We start from the raw sequence: 26,634 nt of genomic DNA on the forward strand, positions 1-26,634 counted from the left end.
GGAAAGAGGCTGGGAGAAAGTGTTATCAGCACTGAATATCTTCCTGTATCAGGAGCACTGGATGAACAGAGTGCGGAAATTCAGAACAGGTCATCTCTCTCTCATCAGTACAGGATATACAGACCAGAATAAACGAGTTTAGCAGGATTACAAAGCACAAATAAAATAAAATGCAAGACCGCTTCCTGCCGCTGAATTCATACACAGTAGATCATTCTCAGTTCTTATTCTGAGGATCACCACAATGAAGAGCTTCTTTCAACTTTATTCAAAGTGTCCAGAAGGTTTTCTGCACTGTAAAAAATTCAACTTGAAAAAAGTTGAAATTACTTGCTTTTTTTGTTGGTTTGGCAAAAAATGAGATTTTAAAAAGTCTGTACAACTACATTTAACATGTTTACTTAGCCTTAATCAAACTTTTCTTCAGTTTGAAAAGATAAGTTTTGTAAGCAAAACTTTGCAAGTTCAACCAAAAAAAAAGCTTCTGTAAACTTGTTACTTTAGTTGAGTTCGTCTCAGACCTCTGCACTTGAAAAAATAAAGGTTGCAGTATTTCTAACCCTACCCTCTCAGAAAAAAAGGTATGGTACCTTTTCAAAAGGTACAGATTTGTACCTAAAAGATGCACATTAATACCCCAAGGGTACATATTACCTAAAAAGTACGAAGTATTCCTCTTAAAATTTGTAGGTACTAATCAGCTTGATCTCACAAAGAAATGTACAGTAAGCATTTTATGTTTCGTCAGTTTAGTGGCTAATTCATACTAATTCGTATGAAAGGAGGCATGGCACCCAACCCCACCCCTAACAGGGGTCAAATTCATACCTAAATGAATTGGTCAAATGATGAAATAGTAAATCAAAATATATCATACCAGTTTCTTGTTGGGAGATGGAAGCTCATGATGGACTGATTACTAGGACTATAATGACACCTCATTCGCAGAGACTCTTTGCTGAGTCTTGTTTTTCCTTGTGAAGCTTTACAAAGCATTTCCCTGTTTGCCCTGCCATGTTTTGATCCTTGTCTTGTTTACCTTTGTTGTTTTGCGTCTTGTGCTGTTTCTAATTCTGAGTCTAATAAATGTTCTGTTAACATTTGTCTCTGTTTTATTTATTTATTTAATGACAAATCATTTTTGGTCAGTGCAGCTGAGGTTTTTAAAAGTTGTGTAAACAAGAAAAAGCAAAAAGAAATAAGAATTAAGGACCTTTACCTCGATAAACTACTATTTCCTGCTTAATAATAGTAAAGTAAGAGTTGGATTAAGCATTAGGTGGGATCAGGGATGTAGAGTGAGATCATACTTAATAAGTACTAAAAAGCCAGCATCTGAATAATAAGTAATAAGACAGCAGTTAATAATGGGAATTGGTACTTAAACTAAAGTGTTACCATGTCAGCTGTCAAAATGTCATTCTATACTCACCACCTTCCAGATTTTAAGTCAATACAGAACCAGATTAAAGTACAACGCATTCATGGATTAACATCTTTGTTGATCCTGGAACAACATCCTAATTAGCTAATAAGATTTGGGGATCTGTTTACAGTTTCTGTTCAGTTAAAGCTTAGACTTTTATGGTTATTTGCTTCTACATCTTGCCTAGTCATCCAGGGGTAGTGATTAGGTTTGATCTTATTTTCGAACATGACGTTTCAAGTTACCAAAATATGTTGATGCAGAATCTCATTTAACTCTGCCAAAATCAGAATTTACACTGCCTGATCAAGACAAACTCTAAAGAAGTTTGCACACTGCTGGCAAAAAGTGACATGCCATTTCTTTCCAGTTTGAAAGCATTTTGAGTTTATGCGGACCAGCAGTGACACTGCAACACTGCCCACAACACAACAGCAGCTACTGAAAATCTCACCCTGCCATTAAATAGTTTTAATTGAATTACAATATGTTTTTTGAACAGAGCAATGTTGTTTTCATTTTTTTAAAGGAACAGGCTCTTGTGCCCAAAGACCCCTTAATAATTAATAACAAAATAAAAACTATCAATATAGTTAATTTTTACAAACCTGATACAGTAAGTAATACTTAATATTAACAATAAAAAAGTCAACTAATTTTAAAAGCCTCTACAAATTTTCTATTTGTTCAATTTAGTCAAACTAGCTAATAGCATTCAACCCACTAGAAATCATCCTTAAAGTATGTTAATCATTTTGCAATTATTCATACGTTTTCAATACAGCTGTTCCAGTGACTCACGCAGGATGTGTTTATTATAAATTAGTATCAATTTTGCTAATGTTTGCTTAATGTGTTTTTGAAAATCTCAATCTTGAAAAGTAATTATGACAAACTCTACTCACAGCACAGAGACAGAATGTTAAAGCGCTGCCGACCTGCTGTCTTTGCTTTCAAAAAACATGTTTGACACTTTGTAGTTTGTAGAGGGATTTGTCAGTATATTCAGCTTTTACCTCTCATGTTGGTTGTCTTTTAATTTTTTTATGTTTTTATTTGCATGATGTGTGATGTTGCTTGTCTCTTCCAGTCGATGTCATCTCTCTTTTGCAGAGGCCTGTCATTTTCCTTTTTTCATTCATTATTTTTTCTCCCAAGATTAGACAAACTGAAGCAGAATAAAGCCTCTAATCTCCTTTCAGGCACTTAATTCCTGCTGGCTCTTGCTCATGTAGTCTGTCTGTCTTTCAGACTAATTGGCATCCTTCCCCCTTTTTTATCTTTTTTTCCTAAGCAAATCATTAAAATCTTTTAATTTCTCATGCCAGGTCAAGGGTGCATTGCTTTATTTGTCCTTTATAAGATGACCTACTGTGTGTGTGAACAGAAAAGAGTCCCTTCAATCAGTCCAGAATTTTTACACCCAGACACCTTACTCAAATTTTGCACAGTGTACCCTCAAAATATTTCTTTTTAATGAACTCGACAGGTTTCTTTGTCACTTTTTATATAACTACCGATACACCTGTTTATTTCGGATCACTTACATAAAATGCATATCAATTTGTTCACACTTTATTTTAAGGTAAATTCTCGCTTAACTATGACTGTTAGTTCAATAAACCCCTAATTTCATGCCTAATAATAGTCATTAAGCTAGTACTATAATCCAATACAATAATGACTTACAGAAACGTCAAAAGCCTAATTTTTTTCTCACATACTAATATGATCTTTCCAAAAATACCCATCAAACCTAAATCACTTTAATCAAGAAAGTATTTCAGTATTTCAGAAAGTCTTAAAGTATGTCCAAAGTTACATCAAGTGACGTTAATTACTATGTACTAACATTTAAAGTAATCATTTGGTACTGTGCACTAATTATATATGCATACAGGTTTTTTTTTTTTTTAATTGTAGGCTACTTATGTTTACAATATATATATATATATATGCATGTATTTACATCTATAATAAATTTTTTTAATTACATTACTGTTGACCCATTCTTTACACCTTAATCCAATTTAAACAAACTAGTTAAGTTTACATTATTAACATTATTATTAAGTTAACATTATTAAATTTAATTTGTTTAAATTCAGCTTATATAAATTGTTTGTAATCACAAACCTTACATAAATGAGTAAAACAATTTTTCAGTGTACCCATACCACCAAACCGACCTTTAAATATACCTGTGTCACCTCAGGAGTGTCTTACGTATTGTGCAATATTTAATATATAAAATTTACTTTAAGAAAAGTGGTTCCAAACAATTAATGTAGACTGAATTTAAACAAATTAAATTTAAATTGGCCCAAGTTAATTATTTGCAACCAATTAACTTAAAAATGTTTAGTAAATTCAGTAAATAAAAAAATAATAATAAAAAAAATATATATATATATATGTGTGTGTGTGTAGCTAAGCAAGTAGTCACTAATGAATAAAGCTGTTAATTTAAAAAATATAAGAAATATAGTGGGACCAAATTATTTTACAGTAATAAAAAATGTTTGATAATCGTCTTTGTTATGCTTAAGAATATAAAAAATGAATATATATATATATATATATATATATATATATATATATATATATATATATATATATATATATATATGACCTTTATAGCCACTCCCTTTGCTGCGAGTGAGATGGTGAGGAGGATTGATTCTATTCTATTCTATTCTATTCTATTCTATTCTATTCTATTCTATTCTATTCTATTCTATTCTATTCTATTACACTAGCTTTCAATTTCAGGTGAAAATATAGTACAATACTGAGGTAAAGTTTGTAGGAAGTTCTGGATCATTTTTACTTTAAACCAGGGGTCACCTAACTTGTTTCTGGAGGGCCAGTGTCCTGCAGAGTTTAGCTCCAACCCTAATCAAACACATCTGAACAAGCTAATCAAGGCCTTAGGTATACTTGAAACTTCCAGGCAGGTGTGTTGAGGCAAGTTGAAGCTTAACTCTGCAGGGACACCGGCCCTCCAGGGCCAAGATTTGTGACCCCTGCTTTAAGCAATCAATATCCAACATTGCATAAAATCTGAGTGTGCACATGAATAAATTTGCATGCAATAAAAGTAGTATCATTGTGGATAGGGTGCATTAAGAAAAATTGGCAGTTGCTTCAGTTGTGTTTACTATTTACAAATCATCTCCCATGGCTGCATGGGACATTAAAGTGTCCCTCATATGCACATTTCAGAATCTTACCAAAACAAATCCATCTGGACACTTTTTGCCCACTCATGTTTTATGACATGCTACTCTTCTCGCATATTACAGGCTCTCATTTTCTCACATATTAAAATGCTATTTAGAACACAGCCAATGAGCACACACTGTTGATGAGGTTGGGATAAGCTGTCAGCTTTACTGTAGAAAATCAAGATTTGTTTATAAAAATGCTTTGTTTAGTGTCTGTACTACAAAATCAGTAAGTTTGTTTAATGTTACACTACAGACTAGTCAGTCAGACAAATAACTGTACACTAAATTTCACATAATACACTTCACATAATACACTTTTTTTTACATTATTATGATTTATAGTTGTGAAAATTTGTATTTATCATATATAGTGTTGTTTACTAATTGCGGATCCTAAATATCCGGACAAAAATATTTAATGTTGGTTCATGTAATACATTTTAAAAATGTTTTTGCTGGGCCAATGTTTTTGGAGGTTTTTTTTTTTTTTTTTTGCACAGCAAGTTAACACATTTGCTTTGTCATAGTCTCTGATGGTCACATGACATTCAGGTAAACAAACAAAAAAATCTGTTCAAGTGTTTATGACTACAGCTGTATCTTTAAATGTTATTGCTGGGATTGAATTAATTATCTTATCAGCTCCCTGCAGCACTTTCACAACCCCCAGTTTATTCTGGGGAACCTGATGTAATGTACTTTTTAATACACTTGATGTACTTGATAACAATGGAGGTGCTAATTGATTTTTCTTATATTTTAGATAAACATGGTACTAAATAATCAAATCAATTTGATAAATTAGGTTAAAAATAATCTAAAAGTAATCACTTTTTAAAATTACATTACCTAAAATATGTCATCTATATTGCTACTCACTAAAATTTCAGTGTAATCAGTAATGGGCTACGGTTTCTAAATAATCTACTACCCAGCACTGGCTAAAGCTCACAGTATGTCCTGCAACAAGAACAGGCACAAAAAGGAAAGACTGGAAGCAGTGCTTTCAGCCTCTGCACAGCAAAACATTATAAAACACACATTAAGAAAAGACCAATATTGAGTTCTATCTGTATGTGTACTGGAATTGACTTTATTGTTATAATGTGCATATTTTGACTTCTTCATATATATTTGTCACTCACAATCAAAAGGACGAATTTTTAGTTGTACACATTATTCTGAAAGCATCACTCAGAAACGCCAGAGCTGCTCCGTTTACATTCATGTGGTTATGTCACCCCTGGTTACACGGAATAATAGTACATTTCTGAATATTTATAACTTTACCGACATCACACAGCATGATATAACAGTAGACACTTTGCTTAAAATGTTTTACATTCACGTTTTATAAAGAATTTGATACATACAATATTAGATATATAACAAAAGAATAGATTTGTATCTCTTTATATTTCATATTCGAAATATGTTGCTTGCTTCCTACTAGTGATCGTGTTTACCATCTTTTTTTGTATTTCAAATGATTGTACACAAATAAATTAAGCACAAACAAACATTAAGGGAGTTGATTTTGGCACTTTGAAATTTTTAAATACTTAAAATGAGAAAGCCACAGTGAACCACAAAATGTATGCGTTATCTTGAGACAAAACAAATACACAGATCAATGATCTTGACTGGATTGAGAACCTAATTTGTTATCTATACTCGCACACTTACATAGACACGCGCGCACACACACACACACACACACACACACAACCCATAAACAGCCTGAAATGTTCAAAAGGACCATGTGATAATGGGAATGTACCACGAAAAGCTCAATTACTAGAATTTTCAGTGTACGGTGTAAATAGATTATCGATGCAACTTTTGTCATATCAAGCACAATTCAAACTTAATAGCCCAGCCTAGTGTGGCCCAAGAATGTTTGACATGGTCGGCAGGACTTTTAATTTAGAATATAGGGCCAGATTTACTGAACAGATCAAATTAGTGCAATCTATTAAAGCACCAATGTGAGTTTGAACTCCTGCAACAATGTGCAAATTAAAACATAGATGTTCTCTCAGCTCATTTCCATAATGACCGATGCAAATTAGCATTGGATTGCAAGCAAACAGAGCCAGTGATGATCAGGTGCAGGTAATCTACTAACAACACAGATGCTGAGACTTGAATGGAAATTAAAACATGGATAGAAATTAAAAAACAAGCTTTAGGACATCACATTGCAAGATTTAAATACTCTCCTCCAACAAATCTGTTGTCTGCAAGAGAAAGTCCAACAAATTACAATGCAGTAAGATCAGCTGCAAACAAACAAACCAAAAAAAAATACAATGATAATAAAATAAAATGTCCGTACTTTTCATAGCTTTTTTCTGTCTTAAGTAAACCCTGAATATAGTATTTTTAATGCCAAAAGAAGGTGTCCACAGGAACAAGCTGTTAGTAAATCTGGCTCATAATTGTTCTATTTAGGGGCTCATAAGGTCCTCTCATACAATATTGTTTATTCTTGAATCGACACAAGGCAGCGAAATAAACCTTTTAATAATTGTTCCTCTGCAAGGCATAAGTAAATGTTGATCCCTGGACTCAAAAACAAAATCCCTTTTTAAATATTGGCCTATAAGAAGAGGAAGCTCTAATCTAAAATCTGGATATAAGTTCAATTTGATAGCTATAAGTATAAAGTTCCCTTGGCGTGAAGTTAATTGAGACTCCCTCTCAATGAGGTGCTTTAGTCATAAAGAACATGCATGCACTCTCTTCATGAGGATGAGTGACTCAATCACAGGAAGTTTATGGCTAGATAAGGCACTGACACAGTGGTGTATGTCTGCTTTGTGAGGTGTGTCCAAAAGGGAAAAGATGTGCTCGAGATAATTTGTGGTGGACCCTTGATGTAAGCCAGCTGTTGTGAAACCAAACCATTCTTGGGAAACAAGGTAAACTGTGAGAAACTCACAGCTGCACGCTAACATATACTGTAGCAATGGCTCAAAACTCTCCAAGCCTGTCTAACGGCGTAAAGATTTCCAGGAATATCAAGGGGGTTTCCATTTCTTAGTGTGTTACCTAGACCTACAGTACGAATACGGTGCAAGATAACCTGTCAAACCCACTTACTCCAAATAGACACACATTCAACTTCCCGGCCATACAGAATAATATAGCTCTAGTTTGTTTCGTTGTTTACATTTCACAAACAGTTACAGAAATGCAAACCTATGACCCCAAAAAAAGTGTTTAAAAGGAAAAAGTGACACTTTACTTGAAGGGGGTGTTCATAAGACTGTCATGACACCTTTATAATAATGATAAAACACGTCATCAATGAAGAATATATATATTTTTTTTTAATTTATTATTAGTATGATAACTCATCAAGTGTCATTTGCTCAGTTGTAAATGTAATTTTAAATGCAAAGATAACAATTTTTAAGATGTCTTTGTCATGACAACTTTACAATACCAAGACAGCAAAGCTTGTCATAAATCTGTCATAAACATTATCATTATGAGACCATTATAGTTGTGTCATGAATGATTTTCTGATCAGTTTTTTCAGTGGAACAAAATTAATTTGTAATTAAAATTAAAATCAATGTGTCAATACTCTGTCAAACAATTTAATAACTGCATTGTTAATATGTTTAATGACATATTAATGGCAAATTAAATTTTTACCTTTGTAGTTGTGGTCGAGAAAATGTTAAAAATGTGGTTGACAATATATTAATGGCCTCATCAAACATGTTTACAACAGATTTATGACACATTATGTTGTCTTGGTAGTGTCAAGTTGTCATGACAGACAAAATTTATGATGTATTTATGTCAGGTCATGATAAAGACATCTCAAACAATGTCACCTTTTCATTTAAAATGACAACTGAGTGAATGACACTTAATAACAGTTGTCATAAGAAGTCATAAAATTTCATTCATATTTATAACATGTCATATTATGTTAATAAATGTTTCACGACAGTCTTATGAACCGCCCCTTCAAGTAAAGTCTCACAAAAGTGGAACATCTTAAAAGTTTTAAAAGGTTTCTGATGTTTTTAGAGAGATGTTAACACTAAAATGCAATTGTATGATTTTAAAAAAGTATAGGCGTAACATTTATTTTGCTTTACAATATAAAAAAGTCAAGTCAACCACTGAACACAAATGGAGCAGACCGGACAGTATAGTGTGTGGTTGGGAAACGCACAAAGCCATCGCATCGCTCTGTCCTTTTCTCAGGGGATACTTTCACATGGCATGAGACCTTTGCTGAAACCTTTCTCTTTCACACACACCACATCTTCTCCAGCATTCAAGTAGCATTAGAGAGGTCATTCCCACCTGACTGCTTCATCAGATGGTTAACCAATGTTTGAGCTGCAAAAATAAGACAAAATGAACAATAAAACATGTAAGAATTCTGTTTCTTGGCAAATAGGCTTCAATCTCTTTACTACACCGTAAAAATGCAGAGTTGTATCAACTTAGATTTGGAAAGTTGATTTGGTGTTTTCAGATTGCATAGATATATTGAGACTTTTAACACTGTACCCAGGTCTTACCTTGAACTGTCTGACATTGCCCTCCGCCACCAAGTGATGTTCATGTTCTGGAGTAACACAATACGCTAACCTCTGAAATAAAGGACATCGAACACACAAAGTGAACTACTTTTCCAGGCATAAACACACCACAATAATAAACAACAAATCTAAACAGTAACTTAATTATCTGCATAGAAACAGATGGCAATGTGGCATTATATTCTCCATATCGTATGATAGATGATCTCTGAAGCCATTTAAGCTTGATTGCTGCTTGTGGAAAATATGAGTGTGAACAGTAAGTGAGCCAGATGTCAGTAGCGTGCTTGTGGCTTTGGGAAGTGACACATTTATAGATGAAAACATCTCACATTTCTTGGACCACACCGAGTCATGAAACAGATTTAAGTCATGGAGAGATTTATTGAGGACATTGAACACTTGATGGCCTTTATGAAATCTACTGAAGCTTGGAAGTTCATTGGCCAAGTGTTCTTACTGATGCATGAAAACAAAAGAGTGTGTGAAAATAAGACCTAAAAAAATCTGACGATGTTGTATATTATTATTATTATTATTATTTTTGTGATGAGTGGGACAGGGCTGATCACAGTCACCAGTCAACGTGAAGCCCCTTTCACACCAGCAGAGACTTTATCGCTGTTTATTGACAATGGCTGATGGTTTGGTCACTACTGGTTGCCTTTTATTTGTGAATGACGTTGACTCCCTTACATATAGAATCATATAAAAACAAACATTTGAAGGGAATCGGTACATAAAAAAGCAGCACGGTGGTGATTAGCATGGTTGCCTTACAGCAAAAATGTCACTGGTTTAAGTCTTTCTGTGTGGAGTTTGCATGTTCTCCCCGTGTCTGTGTGGGTTTGCTTAGGGTGCTCCGGTTTTCCCCACAGTCCAAAGACATGCGCTATAGGCAAACTGAATAAAATAAAATTGATTGTAGTGTGTGATTGGAATAGTGTTTCTGTTTTTTCCAGCTCTGAGGGTTGTACTCTCAGTTCTGGGTTGTGGCTGACCTCGATAAACCAGGAACTAAAGGCTGATTTATACTTCTGCGTCGAGTGATCGGCATAACCCACAGTGTCTGCCTTGCATGTTGTCGTGCATTTATACTTCAGCTTGCTGTTTGTGTTGCTCTGCAATTACACTTCTGAAACACTAGCTGGCAGTATGTTTTTATGTTCCTCTGTGTCGGGTTTTCTTCGCAGGTGTTTTGTTTTTTCTGTAGCTAAACTCACTCTTTCAGAGGCAAGAACCAGCATTCATGCAACAATTTTAATCATGAAGTTAACACGAAATGAAAGTTTTCATCTGGAGCTCCTTCACAGGACTTCACACTTGTAAACACTCCCTCCATCAAGCTCGCGGCTCTCAGCACTGGCCACATTTGTCTCCACTACCAAGCTGAGCAACCACAGAACTTGCGCTATGCATCAGTCCCGACGAGGGTTATACGACCGCACGAAAGCTGCTCTGGAGTATACGTGTGTGCTTGATGCAGAAGTATAAATCAGCCTTAAGCCAAAAGAAAGTGAATGGTAAATAAAGTGTTAAATGTCAAGATGAATAAGAATCCAATGCATAATTGTTACTATTGCAGCTATATCTATATATAATGTGCAAATCCCTGTCTGGCTGGGTTCATGAAACAATTAATTTCAGAAGCTTTCAGTTCAGTCTTTGATTTTGTTTAAAGCATACCAGGGCTTTTAGCATGATGGTGGGCAGTCTACAGGTTACCCCCCTGATGAAGAGGAACAGTGAGAACAATAGAATAGAGAAACTCACTGCAGGGCAAAGAACTTAAGCCATCTTTACACTGCACATGACATTTGGACACGCCTGTCTAAATACGCCCCCTTGTGGCAGTCACACAGAATTTTCAGTTTTGTTGTGCACCATGGGAGAGAAGCTGATTCTTGCAGTGTCCGAAATAAAGAGATGCAAATGCAAGAGCCTTTACACTCCATGTGTTTACCATGCTTGAATGAATACAATACTAGAAACTCATAGACCGCAAAAAAAATTAGGAGGAAATGTGGAGACAATATTAAAAAAAATTATATTATTTGTTACTCATTTATGAATAGAATGTTTTTTAATATAAACTTTTTTTCTGATTCAAAAAATTACGAAAAAAAAAAGTATTTTCTCATCTGGCATGTATGGACATGCTTGGACTACACTGGAATACATCACTTCCAGTCGGCCGGTCGCATATGGTCTAGTCGCAGGAGTTAAAATATTTTAACAGATTCGCAGCTCAAATCAGATTCGAATTTTCCGCATATGCAGATAATTGGAAATTTATGACTTCAGGTCTGTCGCTTGTCGTGTACAGTGGAAAGGCAGCTTTGGATCAGTCTGCAGCCCCCAATGAAGGGTATATGTGAAATAAGCAATAAGAGCCTCTCCACTAATGGAGGACCAAGTGAATTTGTCTTCAAGAGCTGAATGTTTAGAACTACAGTATACCTATCATTTCTGTTTTCAGATGAAAATGTGGACTACCCAGTATTTTATGTCTGAATGTGTGTATTTGGGGGTAAATGAAGGTGTAGTGGGGACAAACTTGTACATAGAAGTGAGATACATATTAATATTGTAAAATGCATAGTTCTTATAAATTGCTGTATGTAAAAATATCAGTAAGTAATTGTCAATGTGTGTGTGGGTTTACTAACCTCTTTAAAACTGCTTGGCACACTAAAGAATTTGTAGATGGCGTAAAATGGTACAAACAGCATAGAAGACAATGCTATGCTCCAGCCCAGCATATCTGCCCAGTATGGGAAAACATATTCATCATATGTCAGTCGTCCGGAGGTAACAATGCTGGCGATCACCACTAACTGCACAGAAAAGAGAATTCAGGAAGTACAGAAACAATAAGGAATAGTTCGCTATATTGCAAATTGAGTAAAATTGTCAGCATAGGAAAGCAGTTTTTATTTGCTGAGACTAAATGAATAATAAAACTCAATAGTCTGAGCTGTATTTCCAGTTCAAATGAGGTGACTGTTCTATATGAACAATGAGTAAAACAGTTCCCAGCCATTCTGTAAGTACTATTGTTTTAGGTTAGGTTACATACAGTACAGTGCATTTGGAAAGCTATCAGAGCCCTTTACATTTTTATCTTATATAGCTTTATTCTAAAATTAATAAAAAATTCTCAAAAGTCTACAAACAATAGGTCACAATGACAATGTAAAGAAGTTTATTTGACATCTTTGCATATTTATAAAAACTAACATGGTTTTTTTACTTGTTCACTTATTTAAAATGAGCTGAAAGGAAACAATTCTTGAGATTTCATTGGGACAACTTAATTTTTTGTGTTCAATCCACATAAATTTGTAAAAAGTGTTAAGTTAACTTAATCAATTTGTGTTGGGACAACATTAATGAATTGTGTGGAACCCTGCATCTTTTACAGTGTACGTAAGTATTCACAGCTTTTGCAACAGGTGTATCAGTTTCCACTGATCATCCTTGAGATGTTTCAAAAACTTGATCAAGTTTTACAGTTCCAGATGCACTGCACGTCAATTCTACTTTTAGAAAATAAAATAATATAAGTAAAAAAAAAAACAATCACTCTAGGCATGCTGGCATTCATTATAATAGACATAATTACTGACATATCAGAAAATACAATAGAGAGAGAGGGAATCCTTTTTAATTGTGTGCTATTACAGTGCTTAGCATATAAGTACACCCCTCACAAATGTCTCTTCAAATTAATATTTAATAGGAAGCTAAACAATATTATATTTGTGCATGTACATTAGATTAGATGGTACTGAAGCCAAATCTGGAGCTAATCTAACAAAATAACTTACGATAACAATACAAAAACTAGTACACCCAAACATATATATTAGGGGAACACAAATTAAGAAGTACAAATTAAAAATGGGGAAAAATTAAGAGAAGCAAAAAACTTTAAACTTTAGTTGAAATTTTATGGGTTGTAATTTTTTGGCAATATTTTGCTTGAATTTAATAGTTTTATCTTTCAATTTCTAAATACGTTTGGGGACTAAAAATAATTGTATTAAATAAATCTGTTCAAATGCACACATTCACTGAGAAAAATAATTAAAATATTCATTTTCAAAATGGGGTGTACTCGATTATACTGAGCACTGTATGCGTATAATGTACAACTGAAACCTTTTGAGAAGAAAGCTGATTAAAAGCCATTCATTTGTGATGTTTATACCATTCATACTGCACCATTACAATGCCTACTCAATCTAATCAATACCTAAAATACATCCATGGGTTACATAACTTCATGAGCGAGTGCAACCCCAAGTCTGATTTTCTTTTACAATTACATTAACAATTAACAAAGCCCCAATTCCAGGGTACCAGAAATCAAACCACTTTTTAGGTTAAGTGGTCAAATCAATCTTATACTAACAAGGTGGCAGAGAAATTGACATTCTATTGTCACATTTCTTTTTATCATCTTAAATTTCCTTACATTACACACAGAAAAATATGTGCACGGGTATTTAGAGCACTTTTCCCACACACCACTAGTTTAAGTGTTTCCTCAAATCAATTATTTTAGCCTTGTAGTTTATAGTAACTGCTTTTTTATAGTGAATGCCACTATAATTTTGGTTTGTTTTAGACTCATACTTTTCATTTCTCATTCTGTTTTGAATTCAGCAGAATTTAAAACTTTTGTTGTGAAATAAGGGAGTAATACATGTAAAAACGAAAGCTTATAATGTTTGAAATCACATTTATTTCAGTTGAGGGCTTTTCTATTTTATAATGTTTTTGAAATAACTTATTTTCCTGAAAATTATAGTTATATCCATGAAAGTCAAATGACATCAGGTCCGAGTTATGTACGTTATGTCCATATTCACTCACCAGCAAGAACGCTGGACTGACAAACTTCCAGCAGAGCCTCCAGTAGATCCCTGGTTTGAAGCCCATCATGCGTTCAATGTCTTCACTAAATCTGTCCACGCCTATGGGGCAAAGACACAAAGAAATTAACAGCATCTGGACATCATATCAAGATAAAGGCACCCAAGACCTTTATCTGATTTGTGTCTTCTCTTCTTTCAGTATCAACAAAGATCTGAACTCTCTGTACTGCACTCTCAGACAGAACTGTGTTCGAAAGTTATGAGAAGCGTTGGATGTCAGGAAGCAACACCATGGAATGCAGTGTCAATCTTGAAATGTTTAACTCCTGAGGTTTTGAACTGTTTGTGTTTGTTTGCCTGTATATGTTTATATTCACAATGATGTAATAATAGGCTTCTTTTTCAACAGTAAACAATTTAAAATGAATGAAGATTAAACATGTAATGTATGCAGATCATATCTGCTCACCATAGAACCAAGATACTCCAATGGCCTCAAACAGTACGCCAAACAGAATGGACGTCCCTGCAGCGTACTTGTCCAATAAGGTCAACACGTAGATCCCTCCCTGTAATGACCAAAATACAAGACAAAATGCTGCTGGATAAAGGACTTCTAGTAAGAAATTCATCATTATATTTTTTACATATAATTTTGCATTGTGGACATCAGTCTGTTCTAATGATGTATTTACACACACAAACATATGCACCAATTATTATCCATCATATTATCAAAGTGATCCGCTAAGCCTGTGTATCCACCCAAGCATTTTTTCATAGGCTAACTTATAAGAAGAAAATAAAAGAAAAGAAAAGAAGGGAAAAACATCTTGATGAGACACTATCTGTTTCATGCTGAGAGCTGTTTTTTTTTCTTTCTTCTTCTTCTTCTTTTTTTCAGGTTACCCAGAGTGAAAACATGTTCTTTGTGTTATTTCAGTGCTTTTTGTAGTTTTTTTTTACCCAGTCATCAATTCACAGTGGAAAAGGGGTGGGTCCAATACCACATTCACTAACCAAACTGGACCAATTGGTGGTCTGTCTACTTTCATTCAAAACTAGAACCAGAGCAAGCACTTCACATTTTGTCTACATTTTTATATTCAAAAACAACTATTGGCAAAATACCAAAGGCTGTTTTCAGAAGAGTGGCTGCCATTTTCAGTTGGATAAAAGTGTTTTGGATGACACAAGGACTTGACTGTATGCTATGAAATGATCCACAGTGTAGCAATCCAATACTGATACTAAAGACACAGGCCCCCATTTACACTAATACGTTTTACTTATACCATTGTCGGCGCAATAGCCTAGTGGTTAGCGCGTCCACATATGGTGCAGTAGCATGTCAGGGCGTCCCGTGTTCAAATCCTGGCTTTAGGACATTTCCCTACCCCCTCTCTCTCTCCAACTTCGCTTCCTGTCTAAATACTGTCCTATCTAATAAAAGCAAAAAGGCCAAAAATAAATCTTAAAAAATAATAATAATAAAAAATAAAAAAGATAACGTACCAGTGTAAACTCTCAGAAATAAAGGTATGTGAGCTGTCATTGGGTGGTACCTTTTCAAAAGGTACAAATTTGTACCTAAATGGTCCTTATTAATACCTTTAGGGAACATATCAGTACCCAACAAGTACAAAAGTGTTCCTCTTAAAATTTTTAGTTACTGATATATACTTTTGAGGTACCAATATGGACCCTTTAAGTACAAATCTATACCGTTTGAAAAGGTACCACCCCAGTGACAATTCCTATACCTTTATTTCTGAAAGTGTAGTCAGGGTGATGCGAATGACGTTATAAAGTAAACTGTTCCTTTTGAAGATTTATCAGACGTGTCTTCAGGAGTTTTTTCAATATCAACCTTGCAAAGTCTGAACTTACAAGGAACGGATGCAAGACTATCTGCAGCCATGCCTTCATTTTCACATTAGGGCTTGAAAACTCTGGGCTAGTGTGGACAAAAGACCTAACCGTAGCAAAACTTATGCGTTTTAAAACTAAAATTCATTAGTGTAAACAGGGCCAATCCATTTACAATCCATTTTAAAAGCATATTAAACATGCATTTCATAGTATTCTCAAAATATGTTATGCCTAAACCAGCCCGATCTCATAAGGAAACTTAACTATTTTACATGTTGTCAGAAAAGTGGCTAATTTATATAAATTCATACAGTTTAATATGCAAATGTATGATTTCTTTAAAGGGATCCATGTCCCCAAACCCCACCGCTAACCCTACCATTGGGGAATGAGCAAATCATACTAAAAATGTAAGAATGAGATCATAAAAAATGACTACAGATTAGCCACTAAATCAAAAAGTTACAAATTGCCGTGAGATTGTGTTGGCCTAAACACAGTTAGGTATTGACCCCAAAATTACATTTGACAGTCTAAACAGACTTACATTTGTGACGCACAGAAGGGCCATTAGGAATGTCCCCACAACTGTAGCGAATGTAAATAACTTTCTGTTTCTCTTTAGGATTTTGAAGTCATCAGAAAGGCCAGTGAGTACTGCCTCCATACCGCCCATCTAAACAGAATATAACACAATAACAAAAAAAGAGCAGTTCACACTCCACATTGACAGACGCAGATGACTATAGTTTTTCTGAGCTCCAACATGAACATTCCTCGCTTAATGTTTTCTGGGTATCAACCAAGTGTTTAAAGTGAACTTTTTATGCTTGAAATTTCCTGTCTGAACACACTCCCCGCAGTTTTTATGCGAAAGAATAGTTTAAGTACTTGAAATAGGTGTCTAAGGGACCATTAAAATAATGTGCTACCCATATTCTTTGTACGTACACATAGGCATTATAAGACCACACTTTACTCACAGAGCTGTCAATTCCAAGGGTCAGAAGCATGATGAAAAAGACTATAGCAAAGAATGTAGCTCCTGGTAGTGTTGAGATGGCTTCTGGGTAGATTACAAATACGAGTCCAGCTCCTGCACACAGACATGAACAATTACTGCATAGACCAGACAAAACAACACAAAAAGTGTGTCTGGAGTCACACTCTGCTTAACCACAAAAAGAAAAGCACAATATAGCACCGAAAAACATGAAGCAGCTCTTTAAAGTTATTAATTAAAAAAAAAAAAAATGTGGGAAAACAAACCCTCAGTGGCCACATCCTTTATATTGACTTTATGCTGTTCAGCCATATACCCCAGTACTGAGAAGATGGCAAACCCTGAGAAGAAACTGGTTACGCAGTTTATTGTGCTGGTCAGGATAGCATCCCTGTAAGAAAGCACAAATGAAAACTTTCATTACACCTCAGAACTCAAAGAACTGCTGAGCAGGATTCAGACCATAACAACACTTTAAACCCACAGTCAGGCGATGCCAAAGCTGCGGCTTAACTCCATTGACTCTCTCAAGCCTCTATCATGTCTCGTTTTTGATGGTTCCTGTGAAGTTTGAGGTTCAGCTCAGTTTTTTTTGAAGGCTTGTTTTCATGTTCCCACAACAGTTGCCAGTTGCAGAGACTAGACATTACAATAGCCTTTTTCATAACCAAACAATTTATACAGAGACCAAGTCCAAGTCCATCGTGTCTGATTTGAATCATTTCAAAGTGTGTGACTGAGGGTGGAACCGTTTAGTGTAGTCTGTGAAGAAATGCATAAATCTGGACAGCCGTCTGCTTGCAACATATTGCCATAGTGGCCAAAATGCTAAAGAGGTGAAAAAAGCTGCTGAAAATGAGCTTATTTAAATGTAAATAACGTGAACGTGAATATTTCAAGCTGACATTTTTATTGCTTTTCATTATTTTGTGTTATTAAATAAAAGCAAATATTTTGACATAACTGTAGATTGCAGGTCTTAGTAGGACATCTGTGCCCTGGAGAGCAAAACCTGTTGGATCAGTGGGGTTTCAGCTATAGACGTCAGCATTTTGTGATGTGAAATCAATACTGCTTATTGCGTCATTAACATGATTTAGTAGTACACATTGACAAGGTTTCAAAAGCATGATTGCAAACAATTTAGCTCAAGTCAACCAAAGTGGGAATTGAGTCTTGAGGGAATCAGTCAATCTGTGCCTCTTCACACTTTCAAAACACTAAAATTGTTAGAGGAAATAATATTAATTTCTCTCGTTTTTTTCCCCTTTACTTTCATCAATCGGTGAAGACTTCTGCAGCGTAGTTATGCATCGATGCTCTTTACTGTTTCAGCTTTCAGCAGTGACATTTACATGTACACTACACTGAACTGAACTAACAATTAAAACTGGACTGAAGCAGTTTCAATTTACTATGACATTATCTATGTTAGCCTTCTTTGACACAATCTACATTGTAAAGAGCGCTATATGAAGAAAGATTAATTGAAATGTCCACTTTATCCTTCTTTGGCCAATTAAATGTTTCATCAATCTAAACAAACTTGAAAGAATTATTATTACACATTACTACAGTGGTTTCCTTTCCAATTTTTATATTGTGTACAGACGCCAACATTAGCAAAATGATATCCTTTTGCACAGATGCATGAAAATGACTATAAATGCGGTTGCTGTAAAATCCAGGCCAGTATAATCCTGGCAGACCTGTGTATTTTGGAGTTTACATGAAGACAAAAGCAGTATAAGAAATACAAATAAAAAAATCTTGAATTTTGAAACTTAATTTTAAATGTTGTTGAATGAACCGCCAACTTATCCAGCAAATATTTTACGCAGTGGATGCCCTTTCAGCTGCAACCCAGTAATGAGAAATATCCATACACACTCATTTACACACATACACTACAGCCAATTTAGTTTATTCAATTCACCTATAGCGCATGTCTTTGAACTGTGGGGGAAACCAGAGCACCCGGAGGAAACCCACTCAAACATGGGGAGAACATGCAAACTCCACAGAGAAATGCCAACTGAACTGGCCGGGAATCAAACCAGTGACCTTCTTGCTGTGAGGTGACAGTGCTAACCACTTAGCCACCGTGTCACCCAGTCTTTTCTATTTTAATTTAAAATTGTGAACAGTTCATGTCCTCTGAAAAAAGGTATTTTCTAATTTTTCAACTTAATGTGTAAGGACCCCTGCTCTTTATCTTCTGAGAATTTCTTTAATAGGTTGAATTACTTAAATGTGTAATCAATTGCATAGACTTACAGGGCCAACTTGGGGAGCTTTGTTTTGAGGTTCTGTCATGTTTGGTTGGGTTTGGTTTTCATTTGTTTGAGCACATTTCAGATTTTCAAATGCAATACACATTCAATCAAGCACCTTACATTGCACATCACACCCTAATTTCAAAATGAACTTATTAAAAATGCTACTTGATTTAATGCCAGTTGACTACCTTGATATTAAAATGACATCATATTGACATTATAATATTATCATTGGCATTAAAAACAAACCAAAAAATAATAATAATAATAATTAAAGGACTTTCATTATAGTATACTTCTTTTTTGTGTTCTTTTTATTTTGTTGGTTAAAATGGCATCAATGTGTGGATGTCAAAAAGATATCAAGTTTTGTCATCATCATCATCAAGCATTTTTGACATGTTTTTTTTCATCATGTGTGATGTGAATTTGATGTTGTTTTCACATCAAGGTGCCCACTGGGACAGTTTATCCTTTAACAGAAAGAAAAACTGCACAATCTTTGTTTCTTTTTCATTTATGTGATTTACTAAAAGAGCTGCATTTTAATGTTCTTTTAATAAATTCGGCATTCATGTGTCCCTTCTTTAACATTGCTTCTCTTGAATCATGGGATGCAACATTAATATGATGAGGTTCAATTCTCAGCACACAAACGAGTGGTGCAACATCTCAAATCACTTGATCAGAGACAGTTTCGTTGAAACGAATATTGTAATATGATCCGACCATCTTGACTGTTATCCAATAAGTCCTCAAGGAGACTGCCACCTGCTGGTCTCACTAACAACTTTACCTATGTTTTATCTCTGGTGGGGACATGCTGCTTTTCCAATGAGAACTTCAACCTATGAGGCACAGCTTCACAGTCTCAGTGCACTGGAATGACTATGAGCTTACACACGAAATGGAAATAAATACTGAAATTCTTCTTCTGGTAAGATTTGAACCTGTTCACGGACAAATATTATTATTGGCAAACATGTATCAAAGATTTGTCATACCTGTAGCAGTTATTGTTAAATTTATTGTAGCTGGAAAAGGCAATGAGGACTCCAAACCCCGCTCCTAGAGAAAAGAAAATCTGAGTAGCTGCGTCAATCCATACCTGCAGCAAACAAAAATGAGTGACAAGCCATCTATAAAACGCAAAATATGTTAGGTTTGTGATATATCTCTGCAACGAGGTCATCAAATAAGCTGAATGACTGATTCTAGTCACATAAACTTACTTGAGGGTTATTGAGCTTCTTTAGGTCAATGTGAAGATATGCCCTGATTCCATTCATTGCACCAGGGAGAGTGATGCCTCGAATCAGCAACACCAACAACACTATGTAGGGCATAGTAGCTGTAATATACACCACCTGAACACACACTCACACCCACACACAAATAAGGCTCTGTGAACGTCTGTCCAATGCCTGGAGATTCCTATCAATGATAAAATGGCTAAAATCAAACAGCTATATTGCACAACTAGGTAACACTTTATTTTAATGGTCCATTTGAGTATTAGTAGACTGTCTGCTTAATATCTGCTGATTCTGCTGCTTCAACAGACATTTAACTGATTATAAAAAAAACTCTGCAAGTACATGGCAACTTACACTAACCCTAACAGTCTACTTCCAATCTAATGAGAATTAGTTGGCATGTAGAAGCAATGTAGCTTACTTTAACAAACAGACCATCAAAATGAAGTGTGACCAATAATTATTCTAGTTTGTTTATATCTGGAGTTTTTGCACCTTTCCAGAGGATTTGACTCCTTTCCACAGGCTGAAGTAGAGGATGAAGGCGACAACAACAAGGCAGATGGTGAGCTCCCAGCGAGGAAGACCCAGATCTCCAATGCCTTTACTCTCATGACTATGCAGCACTCCACGCCTAGAGGATGAGAAATAATATGTGAGATTAAGCAATGACTTGTTTGAATGGCATGATTTTTGTGTATATATGTGTGTGGTATTTTGCATCATTTGTTATGTTTATTTATTGCCTGTTTTTTTATATTTTATAGACCAATGCTGTTTTGTCTCTTTTTATGTTTGACTGTGGGTTTTTACAAACATGTAACTAATGAAAAATGTTAAACTTTAGATCATGTACAAACCATGTATTGTAACTCCACTGGGTGAAATACTGTTAAATGATTTAAAAACATTAAATGGGATACTTTTGGTATCAAATTATGCAATGCTTAACAACAAATAAACAATATATTATTATAACGTGCTCTAGTCATGCTGCAAATGAAGAGTGTACTGTAAAATATTCATCTGCAAACAAGCACTGGTTTTGAATAACCACCATACAGGTTTATTGGCCTAAGGAACCAGTGCTGGAAGAACTACACAAATCATGCACTTCAGTAAAAGTACAAATACACTTTATAACATATACTATATATTATATTACATAAAATATTATCCAGTAAAAGTATAAAGTCCTCTTTTTCAAAATTGTTTTAGTGAAAGAACAAAAGTCCTTGATTTGTAATCTACTTAAGTATCTTATTGATGAATGTTTATTTTGCACAAAAAAAAAGATGTAACCAAATGTTATACAATCATATACAAAAGTTATACTTAATTATAATTCATGATAATTCAATTGTGCAAACAAGTGCAAATAACAAAATATATTATCTACCATAGTATATGAAACGAAAATTTGTGTAAATGTGTGCGGACCAATATAAACAAACAATATTTAAAAAAAATAGTTTTTATGTGTGTTTATAAAAAAAAAACATGGTTTTTAAAATGTAAACATTTTAAGAAGAACACTATGTAATCATGTTAATTTGGTATTTATTATGTGCCACAACAGCAAAATGATCATCAATTTACATTTCAAGATTCCACACTTAGATATTGCTTGATAATATTAGCAGGTTTGGCATGCTGTCCCAGGAGAGACCCTGAGTTTGGAGATAAATGAGCCCAGGGCTCCCACCTGGTCAATAAGCATGTAAGGGCGTATGAGATCAAGTAGTTCTTGAGAGCTCCATGTGGTAAAGGAGGAAAATAGGGTGGACTGAGCAATGCTAGACGGGCTATTTATAGTGAGTTTGGAATAATCTGATTGGCTTACTAATGATTACAGATAAGAGACCAGCAGTAATCAATTATATCACGCGCTACTCTCGAAATTAGTTTGTTAAACTTCGCTAAATTAACATCATGTTTAGTTTTAAAACAAAACTGACCCCGTTCAAATCGGTTTGTATATCCAGTCCCTTACTGAAGATTCACTCTGAATGGATCATTTGAATCAGAGAGTTGTTGGGTTGAGAACAGATGTGGTCAGATCACTCCAAATCATGAATTAATTGTTCAATGCAATTTGTGAACCAACTTACCAGGTTAACCAACAAAATTCAGCTCATTCACCTATCAAACACTACTATCGCATCTCTGAGCATATGATGAAATCTCCCCTTCAAAATAACTTTTTACTCAACTATATCAAGGAAATGTAGTAGAGTGAAAAGTACAATGTTTTGTTTTTGATTTTAGTGAAATAAAAGCAAAACCTTTCTGAAAAAATACTCGGATAAACAGCAGATACCTAGAAAAATGTACAGTAGTGAAGTAAAAACCTAGTTACTGTCCACCACTATATAAGCCACATCCGCTATGCAGGATTGTGGGAAACCTCATAAACCAAAACATACATTACTCCTACATAAACCACTATGTAGGAGTAGTTTTGTAGCTTGATGTCACTGCTCGTACGATACTTGGAAAAGGGATTACAATTATCACTGTCCCATGTATCAAACAGAAAGGGATGTTCTCCTAAGTCAAAGTATGATAAAGCCTGTAATGATTGTATAGCTACAAAGAATTTAGTCCACACCATCCCCATCTAGGGAACTCTTGTTTTTACAGCACATTCTTACAAGCTTTCATGTGCTTTATATGTTATGCTTGCTCTCGCTCTCCTTTAACGGCTGTTTCCTCTAGATACTCCTCTCGGACCTGATGTTTATTACATGCTAACATCATCCTAAAATTCACAGAAACCTTTATAGATTCGAAGAAAACCGATTCATGAGCATTTCAAATAGAGAGGACCATTTTTAAGTGGCAGGTTTGACTGGACATTGCCTAACATTTGGCTTTCACTACTGTAACAAAAAGAATTTAGAAACAAAGGAGCAGTGGATCCAAATGCAGTGTGTATATTGATGTAATACCAAAAGTAGGGCTGAAAAACACAATTATGATAAAAAAAAAAAAACTTGATAGTCAGTGTTGATAGTTATAACTATGAGTGTGGGATCTCTGTTTATTTACAAGTTAATGGAAGGGTGTTTTTGTTCAGTTATTTCACTTTAAATACAATAAAAATAACATATTCTTTGCCATTAAAGTGAAATTACTGAAGCTAAACAAAGGAGCCTGAGAACAATTTTCATTTTAAAAGTAAATGTGGATGGCACTTTGAGGCATCGAACATGTGCTATCATTTTATCAAATGGAAAAGAATCAACATCATATTATCGGCCAGCCTAAACAGAAACAAAATTAACTAAGCTCCTCACATAATATATCTAATATATCTATATATAATATAAATACCACAAGGAAACGAGAAACCAGGTAGAACCACAAGTATCCAGAAAATGAAAACACACAAAACCATTCCAAAGAATATAACACCAAACCATTACACACATAATCCCAATTTGTTTCCCACATCATGCTGCGTCAGTTGTTTTAAAAGATTTGCCAGCTCATAAATTACCAATAAATCGTTAGGTTCTTGCTCCCCAAGAGGAATGATCTATGTTTCCAGCATTTTTTTTATGGCTGCACAAATAAAAAAGGTGAATAATGGTTAAGACCAAAGATTTCTCAACCATCCAATGATGAATATTATTACTGGTTTCAAGCAAAATATCTGGAACCACCCCATGAAAAGAGTCTCAGTAGAATGTGATCTAAATGATTCCTGTGCTGCACCTCCCAGTGAGGTTCAAAGAGGAGAAACAGTACAGGCCATTGTTCTTACATTATAAACAAACCCCTATAGCACTGCCAGGACATTGCTGTTGCCTTTCCTTCTCAAAGAGCTAAAGCCAATGCTGCAGGCTTGAAAAACTTTAAAACAAGATTGAAGATCCAGAACATTAATCTTATGGTGGTTACTCTTACTTTTAATAAAAGCTTCATTTGATGGCATAAAAAGTGAATCAAAATCTATAAAGGAGATGCAAAAGCTTGAATTCACAACATTCAAAGCTAAGACACTTGTCTTGAAGTTGGAGAGAGCTTGAGAATTTTCTCATCAAGCAAGATTTTTTGTCATGCACTGGGCATGAGGGAATAAACGTGAGTGTGAGGTCTACAGAAACATAGATCATGGAGCCGTCATGGCTGAGTTAATGAGGAAAAGGAAAGCCAGGCAAACCCTCAGGGCTCAAAAGACGGGAGACGGGCCAATCCCTGTCCGTTCGTTCAAATTGTTTGAAGTCTCCAATTTGCGTCACCATTGCCAATAACATCACGCTGGGACCTGTCAACCCACCTGTCCCACTACAGCTTGACCTTTAATCCACTCTCTGTGACATTTCATCTGACCCCTGGCTCTTTATTTACTTACACTTTGCAAATACAAATCTTGTTTAGGTCAGGCTGTGTGAAAAAAAAAATACTTTGACAAATGATCTCACTCACATTTTATCAAGATTGTGATAACGCTTGTTTTCTACAATAATATCACAATTATTTCAATTACCAAGAGATGACATAATTGAGCAGGTCACTCATTTTGCAAAAAAATAAACAAAACACAATCTCTGTGTGAAGAAGCCAATTAGAATACAGTGAGAACGATCCTATAACTCAAGTCTATTTACTCAATCACTTCCCATTGGCTTATTCTCCTCTTTATCGAGGGTCACCACAGTAGAATGAGCCACCAATTACGCATAGGTTTTACCAATGGATGCCCATCCTGCCGCAACCCTGCCCATTACTTCATGAACCCTCTGTGTGGGAAACACCCAAACAATCAGTTTTAAGCCAAAAACTGACAACTTTTTATATGTTTGCCTGTTTGTTTACAGGACAATGTTTTTGGGACTGAAAATACACACATTTCAAAAGTGGAAGAATCAAAGTGGACATTTTTGAAGATGTCACCATTATCGTGTACATGTAAACACCAAAAAACGAAGTCTTTAAAACAATCTCATACATGTGTTAGCGAAGTGTAAATTAAAAGCAAGCGCAAATAAACATACACAACAGTAGTGGAGTACTGGGTAGTGTTCGTGTTTAAGTATTTCCTTACACTTCATCAGCAGAGTGTGCACATCACAACCTAAAGCGGAGACAAATCTTACACACATAGCACATTATACATAGACATGAGCACCGAGGTGCTAATGACACATTGTCACTTTCCTACAGGTACTGTTTACTTAAAGTCACCATGAACTGGAAGCTGCGACCGTTATTTTATTTCGTATTGTGACACAGTTCCTAGAGAAACTGAATATTACATGACACAGCAGTAGGCGTGGCTTGTTTTTTCTACTGCAAGCTGAATGGATGTAGCAAAGTAGACATTTCATTCAGAGAGATCGGGAAAAGGGTTTGTGAAGAGTTATTACAACCTAACAGACACCTCCTCCTCACCATTTCTGTTTGTTGTCAAAACTGACAGTTGGAGCAGCATGATTAAATATGTTAGCCACGCTCATTACCTCAAAATCAAGCCACTGATAATTTAACTGAAAACAAACAGAAAATGCATTCCCAGATTTCAATAACGAATAGAAGAGCAAACTTTTTTTCTTAAATGACATTCACAGATGAATTGTTCACTACAAAAGTAGCAATGTGAGCTAACAAAATCATGCAGTTAGTTAGTTGGACAGTGACAAAAACAGGTGTGGCATATGTAATAATGGGTTTTTGGATGTTAACATGAATCTGTGTAAATGCAGATAATTTAAAAAAACATTGTGTAGTCGTGAGTTTTCTAGAACCCCGAGCACCTGGCGCAAACCCACTCAATCACAGGGAGAAAACGCAAACATTGCACATAAAGAGCTCCTGGCCCAATCGGAACTCGAACCGGTGACCTTTTTGCTACCCACTGAGCCAATATGCTGCTTTATAATTCAAGTTACAAAAGCCAAAAACAACATCCCTGCATGGGGTTATGCCTTTTATTAACACTTACGCAATGAACTACAAGAGTGACATTTATTCTAAACTGAACTGAAGCCGTTTCAATTTAACTAGAACTACACCAGCATTCTACACTACTCTCATCCCTGTATGAATTGCTGGAATGTACCACAGTTTGAAATATTTTGGCTTTTATTCTCTTGCCTTCATTTG

At 35.1% G+C, this 26,634-nt stretch overlaps 1 protein-coding gene across 2 annotated transcripts in view; it reads right to left on the reverse strand.

Annotated features, from left to right (window-relative positions):
- Positions 1-5,715: 5,715 nt before the first annotated feature.
- The window catches only part of slc6a2 (solute carrier family 6 member 2), a 32,410-nt gene continuing 11,491 nt past the window's right edge, over positions 5,716-26,634 (reverse strand). For both annotated transcript variants that reach the window (XM_689046.10, XM_009303350.4), the window contains exons 5-15: positions 21,019-21,157; positions 20,500-20,634; positions 20,272-20,375; positions 17,255-17,379; positions 16,969-17,081; positions 16,533-16,661; positions 14,583-14,682; positions 14,112-14,212; positions 11,900-12,067; positions 9,210-9,281; positions 5,716-9,024 (exon numbers count right to left, since the gene is read on the reverse strand). In XM_689046.10, the coding sequence (XP_694138.3) occupies positions 9,001-9,024; positions 9,210-9,281; positions 11,900-12,067; positions 14,112-14,212; positions 14,583-14,682; positions 16,533-16,661; positions 16,969-17,081; positions 17,255-17,379; positions 20,272-20,375; positions 20,500-20,634; positions 21,019-21,157 (1,210 nt within the window). In that variant the 3' untranslated portion in view covers positions 5,716-9,000. The remainder of the gene's footprint in view (positions 9,025-9,209; positions 9,282-11,899; positions 12,068-14,111; positions 14,213-14,582; positions 14,683-16,532; positions 16,662-16,968; positions 17,082-17,254; positions 17,380-20,271; positions 20,376-20,499; positions 20,635-21,018; positions 21,158-26,634) is intronic.

Source organism: Danio rerio, chromosome 7, assembly GCF_049306965.1.
Source record: "Danio rerio strain Tuebingen ecotype United States chromosome 7, GRCz12tu, whole genome shotgun sequence".
Taxonomy (NCBI): Eukaryota; Metazoa; Chordata; class Actinopteri; order Cypriniformes; family Danionidae; genus Danio; species Danio rerio.